The sequence below is a fragment of the Labrus bergylta genome, chromosome 18 (assembly GCF_963930695.1).
Source record: "Labrus bergylta chromosome 18, fLabBer1.1, whole genome shotgun sequence".
Taxonomy (NCBI): Eukaryota; Metazoa; Chordata; class Actinopteri; order Labriformes; family Labridae; genus Labrus; species Labrus bergylta.
In genome coordinates, this window is record NC_089212.1 from 7,299,960 (window position 1) to 7,307,994 (window position 8,035).

Here is an 8,035-nt window from a genome sequence, read left to right on the forward strand (position 1 = left end):
CATGTACAGTTTTTACCAATGAGAAATAAGCTATTGACACTAAAACCATTTTTTGCACCAGCCTGTAAACATGTTTATTTTTGTAAAAATGGGAGAGACAGCCTCAAATGGACGCATGAGGAACTGCAGCTTTGTTTAATTTCCATTGTATTGGCTTCATTTTTAAAAACCCAACATTGTTGATTGCTTTCACCAGAAATCAACTCTTCTGTCAAGAGAGTCAAATCAGTCTCCTACACAGAAAGTTGTTCATGGCAGCCGCCACCGATAGCTACTGATTTAAGCTAGCACAGAAGGAACCATTTTATAAAATGTATCCCACAAGGATAGCGAACATAAGCAGTGCAGTGTTAAGAGATTGTAATGTTCATCAAAATACACCAAATAACAGTTCTAGGTAAAGACTCTGTTTCAACAACACTCTTGGGCATACGATGTAGCCTAAGGAACTGCTGCTAACGTTAGCTTAGCTTGTTTGGAGTTTTTTTTTTTTTTTTTTTTTAGAAAGGATTCCTTCAGTGTGTATGGAATTGTGTTTAACAGGTGCTGAGATATCTGGAGATGTCCTTTCCTCTTCTAAATTAACTTCAATTAAAAATGTTTTAATTTCTGAATTAGGCTAAGTAGGGATGTTTTAGTAGTGACTTTCTTCACTGTAGTGTAAGGAAAATTTAGATTAAGATTAGTTAAGTAGTCTAAAGTTAAGAAAACTGAAAACAGTCAAAATAGAACAAAATTTATTCCACACGGCTAAACACAGTATCACAGCATCTGTGGGTAAACGATGTCAGATGGGTTTGCTAAGTGTGGCTAACATGAACAGTGCTATTACCGCCAGCACTGCTTAGGTCCTCCTTGAAGGTTAACATCCACATTCTATTGATTGTTTATTTATGGATCAAATACGGCCAAATTAGCTTCAGGCTATAAAATGTAATCTGTACACTTTGCTGGTTTACATCTAACCATTGAGGGTCTGAATGGATTAATATGATAAAGACATATGTTTATTATTTCAAACAACAGAGATGAACCAAATTCCTCTAATTTATCTTAGAATTGTTTAGCATTTCAGTCTAGTCTGTGAAACTAGACGACAAATAAATCTTTACATATTTGTTGATGGTTAGAAATGGTTAAACCTTGAATAAAAATAGAAATGTAAAAACATATAGTAGAAGTAGAAACCAGCAGATAATTTCCAGTCCTGCACAGATGTCAGAATGTTATTTGTTGTGATCATTTATCAAATTCAGGTATCAGAATCTCTGTTATTAAGGAACATCTCTAACTACCCTTCAAAGCTGCACTGGGTAACAGATTCCTGCTCTTTGTCGGAGAGACAGTCGTCTCCTTCACCAGCTCACCTCACACCTCAGTGCTCTCCAAAAGCTTCTGGCTGCTGTGTTTTAATCCTTTGAATTCGGCAGTTTTTTAAATGCTCTTGTTGTCAGTTTGTTCACGTTCACAGTTATCACCTGGGGAAAGAGAAAAAGTTTGTTTTCATTTTAGATTAGGCCTCACGTTAGTCACATAAGTGTTCCACCATTTTACCACACCTCTGCCCTCAGTATCTTTTTCAACAATCGCTTTTTTTTTTCTCTAGCAGTGTGCTGGAGGAATATGTAACAAATCTGTAAGTCATTTGTATGCACACTGCTCTGCTCTCCCAATTTATAATGCACCGCTTTAGCTTTGTGAGAGAGAAATCTTTGGCTTTTACTGGAAAGCTTTAGAATGCATTTTGAGGACTGATTTTTTTCCCCCTTTATTCTTGTTTTGCAACAGGTTTCTGGATGCAAATGTCAAGTATGAGGAACCAGCAGTGCGTGACATGAGGGAGCAAAAGGACACCCAATGATAACCCTGCGGTGTTTGGTACATGGATGTGTCTGCATCGAGAGCTCTACCCAGTGTAGAAGAGGAGAGACTCTGAAAATGTGATGAAATGTCACCCAGCTTTATCATGGACCGTAGCCGGAGAAGGAATCATATTTCTCAGTGAGACCATTTTGCTTTTGTAATGGGAAGCTTAGGACAACTAATTACCATGGGATTACTCAAGACATTCTTCATCACCAGCCTGGACATGGTGGTGTTATCTAAGGACTGTTCTATTGGATGTTTAATGTCCTATAACTCTATATAATTTTTTTTCTGGGTTGTATTTTTACGATCTGTTTGAAATGGAGATACAGCTGCGTTTATGGAATAAGGACTGGGCCTCCTTTATCAGGCCGTGGATACCAATACTGTTGGGCCTTCACCTCCAGTTCTCCCGGGCCTCCAACTGTCCCGAGGAGTGCCGCTGTGATCGCACCTTTGTTTACTGCAATGAGCGGAGCTTGACCTCAGTGCCTCTGGGAATCGGTGAGGGTTATAAGATCCTCTTTCTCCACAACAACCAAATCAACAATGCTGGGTTCCCATTGGAGCTGCACCACGTGGCATCCGTGGAAACTGTGTATCTCTATGGCAACCAGCTTGATGAGTTCCCCATAAACCTGCCCAAAAATGTAAGAGTTCTCCACCTGCAGGAGAACAACATTCAGACCATCTCCAGAGCAGCTCTGGCTCAGCTCCTCTGGCTGGAGGAGCTACATTTGGATGATAACTCTATTTCTACTGTAGGGGTAGAGGAAGGGGCTTTTCGTGAAGCAGTGAGCCTAAAGATGCTCTTTCTCACCAAAAACCACCTGAGCAGTGTGCCTATTGGTCTTCCTGATGATCTGAAAGAGCTTCGATTGGACGAGAACCGGATCGCAGTCATCTCGGAAGAAGCTTTTAGAAATGTAACCCGCTTGCAGCGCCTCCTATTGGATGGGAATCTGCTAACAGATGAAGGTATAGCACCTGGGACCTTTCAGGACCTGATTACCCTGAGGGAGCTGTCCCTCGCCCGAAACTCACTCACCTACCCTCCTCCGTTCCTCCCAGCTGAGGTCCTAATCAAGTTAAACTTTCAGGATAATCAGATGAACCAGATCCCTGTTAAGGCGTTTGCAGGGTTGCACAAGTTGGAGAGGTTGGATATTTCAAACAACCAGCTGCAGACTCTGACACAGGGGGTCTTTGACGGCCTCGTCAGTCTCAGACAGCTCACAGTTCGGAACAACCTGTGGCTGTGCGACTGCAGCATCACATGGGTGGTGTCATGGCTGAAATCCCTGCCGTCTTCGCTGAATGTGCGTGGCTTCATGTGCCATAAACCTGAGAAGTTTCGGGGCATGGTAATCAGGGAGCTAAGCGCTGAGCTGCTCCAGTGTCCAAAGAGCACAGGGAAGACGCCCCTGTACACCTCACCAAGTGAATCTGCTTTGATCCCTTCCCTGTCTTCTTTCACAGACTCCCCCCTGGTTACTCAGTATGTCTCACCCTCTTCCCCCAGGCAACCCTTAGCCACATCACCCTCCCTCCATCCAACCTTTTCAACCAGAGGGGTGGGGTTGAGGACTAAGAAACCTCATTCCCCCAGGAGTGAGAATTTGCAGGTGACATTTGCGATCTTGAATGGCTCAGCGATCCATGTCAGCTGGGTGGCAGCCTTTCCCGTCACTGCCTACAAGGTGACCTGGGCGAGGATGGGCCCCAGTCTGACAGGGGACACTGTCAGAGAGAGGATAGTGGGTGGGGACCACCGGGGGATCCGACTGGCTAATCTTGAGCCAAAGTCCACCTATCGGATCTGTGTTATTCCGTTGGATGCGTTTAATAACTACCGACCCAAAGATGACACAGTGTGCACGGAGGCCCTGACCACGCCAACATCTTTCAGCCCTGACACTAACAAACGACCATCAGGGCCTGAGCAGGCCACCCAGCCAGAAACCAGCTCGCCTTTCCTGCTGGCTGGTCTGATTGGGGGGGCGGTCATTGTGGTTCTGGTGGTCTTCCTCAGCGTCTTCTGCTGGCACATGCACAAGAAGAGCCGCTCCAAGTCCTCCACCGAGTGGAAATACAACCGGGGTCGGAGAAAAGATGACTACTGCGAGGCAGGCACCAAGAAAGATAATTCCATCCTGGAAATGACTGAGACTAGCTTCCAGATTGTCTCGCTCAACAACGAGCAGCTCCTCAAGGGAGATTTCCGCATTCAGCCTATTTACACCCCTAATGGGGGCATCGGCTTCAGAGACTGCCCCCTTGGGAACAACAGCACAGTCTACTGCAAGAACAATGTTCAGGATGCAGACTATTGTCACACATGATGATTTTGAAGAACATCAGGAGCATTTTTACTGACATTTAGCCCCTCTTTGATGGACACTGTACAGTGTTGATATTATTTGAAACACCCACGTCTTCAAGAAATGTAATTTGTAACTGGACAATATCTTTTGTATAACATTTGAGTCATAAGTTATTGGTTTCTGGAGTTGTGCTGTTTGAGTTGTGTGCACACCGACATGTACTATCAGGATACATTTATTTTAAGCATAAATACTGGGTTTGATTTTCAGTGGTTGTGAATGATTTTGAAGTCATTGTATACTGTAACCATAACAGAATCCACACTGTAGCATCATCAGGGTGCTGAAACCAGGGTGTAGAATGAGAGGAGAAAAGAGACTAGTCTGCCACACTCACCACTAGAGGGCGTAGTTTTCTGGAGTCCAACACACTTTTCCTGTGACAGTTTTTTTATCAAGTCATCACAGTAATACGGCACATTTGTTTGATTGCCACTACAGTCAACAGAGATGCAAATTATTCGATTCCTGCTCGAGGAAGATGACACATTTTTATGCAAATAACATTTCTCTGCTTCAAAATGAAATTTAAAGGTCACACTCATTAAACATCCCCAGAAAGTGGCAGGCTGCAGCGCTTTTTCACCTGCTATTCAAGATGAATACATTATCACAGTAGAGGGATCTTGTTATTAGTGCTAGCTGTGTTTTATGGTGGGTGTCACAGAGGGGAGCGGCAAAAAAGCACATCTACCATCGATTGTAAACCATTAAAAAACAACTCTTCTCTCTTTGTTTAGCAAAAACAATGTTATGGTAAACAGTATATATATGTGCCTTGAAGTAATCAGCTTACAATGTCTTTTGGATCCATGTTTTTTGCACAAAAAGTGTACTGTATATACATTCAACTGGATCATTGTTGAGGGGGGACTTCTTGCTCTGGGTTATTTATTTACCTTACTACACATTTAATTAAAAACATATCTCCAAAAGTGAATGTATTCCTCATGGTGTGTCCCAGATGGATCACTGACTTGGACTCTTAAGAGTGCACTCATGTCGGAGAGCTCGGTGATAGATGTAGAGGTCTGTTTGAAGAGGGATGGTTCCTCTGAGGATAAATACTGTGAGTATAAAAGTCAAAGAGACTGCACTTAAAGTCAGCTCAACACGACAGCTTTTTAAAAACAGCTTCAGTGCTGAAATGTGTGCAGCTGGGGGCGTGTGCACATGAGAACTACAGTAGTCTGAATATGTCGAGTAACAGGCTATTTTGTATTTCAAGGAATTTTCAATTATCTGCTATATGATATGTTGAAGGTCACAGCTTCAAATCATTTATCGCATAAAACACTATAACCTTCGAAAACCAAGTTAGGCTTTTCCACTTTTTTTCCACATTGACTGGATCTAGATGTTATCATAACTTGTAACTTTAAGAATCCAAACATGTTTGTGTTTAAGTTTCTGACCTTTTTTATGACCACACAGATCACTGCCCTGGCTGGAGGCACTGTTTTAGATCCATCCATCCATCATCTATCCAGCCATCAAGCGATCCATCCCTCCATCCGTCCACCTATCCATCCATCCATCCATCCACCATGCCTTTTTTAAATCTGCCCCCTGTTTGAGAATCTTGAAAGGTTCTTTAGACTTTTTGGTTCGATTTCTGAAGGTTCATAAAAGTAGGCCCGCACACTTGCTTAAATGCCACAAAAAGTTTGAATTAATTGAAACTTTTTGTTGCATTTGAGCAATGTGGGGGCTTATCTTTTTCTCAAGTCTGCTGATTTTGCACTTCCCTGCACCTCTATGTGAGGTGCGTATAACTACTTTCTTTTTCAAGGTTCATAAATGTATAAGATTTAAGGTATAAGATGTGTTCCTCCACTCAGCACCATGATCTACATTTAATTGAATGCTTCTCTCAACACCAAGAGCTACAACTAAAAAATCTTGGTAACACCTCCTTCATTAAACAACGTCTCTACTACATTAGATAAAAACTACACAAACATGTTAGCGCTTATATATATATATTTTTTTAAATTTTGGTAATCCAGCATCAGTGATTTAAAGTAAAAGTTTGTAGGCTTAAATGATCATCTTAAAGCACAGCTCTAACAGTGTCAGTGTGATACCATCTGTCTGTTTGTGTTTGGTTTCCTCTGCATTGAGTCTTTGAACTGTGACCTGTGTAGTACCTCTAGCAGATTGAAATCCTTTGAGTCCAGCTTTTCTCTCATTTTATCGTCTCTGATTAGACCTTAAAATGAATCTTTAAATGATGAATCAGTTGGAAGAGAGGATATTATACCTCCTCAGACATCAGGGACAAAAGGAGCGTATCCATCAGACTGCTTCTCTTACTGTGTTGGACTGTATTCAATCTAACTGATGGCCACAGATTGAGGTTTCCTGCCAGCCCAGCAGACATGAGATATTTCTAATTTGTCTGAGTAGATCCACACAGAGAAAGACGGCAGAAATGGTTGTAAAAAAAACACTGAGAAATGCCTTCTTAAGATTGTCACAGAGCCAAACAATAATTCTGGTTTATTATAACTTTGGTACAACCTTCAATAACAGGAATGATGTGAATTCTCTCAGCATTTTAAAAGAGGAGAGAAGAAGAAGAAAATAAATCCGTCCTGATGGGACCTCTGGCTCTTCTTAGTGATCCAGATCATTTGGCTCAGCTCAGCAATAAGAGACTGCTTTTTTCGACTCTTAAATGGTCAGGGGCGTGTCTATTCTTTTTTGAGTGGGGTGGCCCAACTGGATCTTTGATTTAGATCCACATTAGCTTTTGCATAGCAGCTGCTTTTCTCCAGGGGTCAACATGATTTCCAAAATGGTGATACAACACCAAACACACATAAGGTCACAGTACATCCAACAACAATACAGCAACGTCATGACAACACCAAACAAACATCGTAGTACAACCAGGGGAGAAAGTAGTTTTTAATTCTAGTCGGTACTCAGTACTGCTAACACAACCTTCATGGCGTCATAGTGTTCACCTCTCCTGCGCTTCATGCATCCTTTAAAAAATGCTTCAATATTTTATTCCCTGTATGGAGTAGAAAGAAGAAACCCTCGACATTGTGTATAGCAGCGGTTCTCTGAAGCGTGCAGCTCTCTCTTCAAGCTCCGCTGTTAATTTCAGGTTGTTATCATCGATGCAGCAATTATTGTGAGAATAATAAAGATTTTTGCACAAGCAACTGCTTCAGTAACTAGCACCAAAATAGATGTCACTGTTGACTTTAACTTCATGTTAGTTAGCCAGAAATAAGATGTTTACAGTACGGGATACAGGGCAGTGGTCTTAACTTCTACATCCTGAAAATCACCTTTTGTTTTTTATTGTAGATATAAAGGCGTCTGATCCAACCTTCACAACAGGGTCCTAAGTCTCTAACTATTCTCCTCTATTGCCCCCTGGGGGTAGAACAACTCCATTGGATCTGCAGAGTCCCTTTGCACCTTTAAGAAAAAGCTTCAGACCCAGCTCTTTATGATTACCTTCAACCTTAATGATATTAATGATGACGATAGTGATGATGATGAGGATGGTTTTGTTTGATTATGACGATTTTTGAATGTTTGTGATGCTGATTAGAACTTTCCATAACTGCAGTCGATGTTGTACTTTGCCTCTGGTCACTTCCTGTCAGCACCTCTAGTCACTTCCTGTCAGCACCTGTGTGTCCGATCAGGCAGGAATCTGTTTGTTTGCACTTCCTGACGTTGTTTCCTCCTCTTTAGATTCTTGCTTAGGTTGTTCTTACTCTCTGATGTAAGTCACTTTGGATGAAAGCGTCTGCTAAGTG

At 41.9% G+C, this 8,035-nt stretch overlaps 1 protein-coding gene across 1 annotated transcript in view; it reads left to right on the top strand.

Moving 5' to 3' along the window:
- Positions 1 to 5,190, top strand: part of si:dkey-87k14.1 (leucine-rich repeat transmembrane protein FLRT2) — a 38,422-nt gene extending 33,232 nt beyond the window's left edge. Inside the window, exon 3 of the mRNA XM_020653104.3 lies at positions 1,789 to 5,190. Within this exon, the coding sequence (XP_020508760.3) occupies positions 2,187 to 4,208 (2,022 nt within the window). The 5' untranslated portion in view covers positions 1,789 to 2,186 and the 3' untranslated portion in view covers positions 4,209 to 5,190. The remainder of the gene's footprint in view (positions 1 to 1,788) is intronic.
- The last annotated feature ends 2,845 nt before the right edge of the window (positions 5,191 to 8,035 follow it).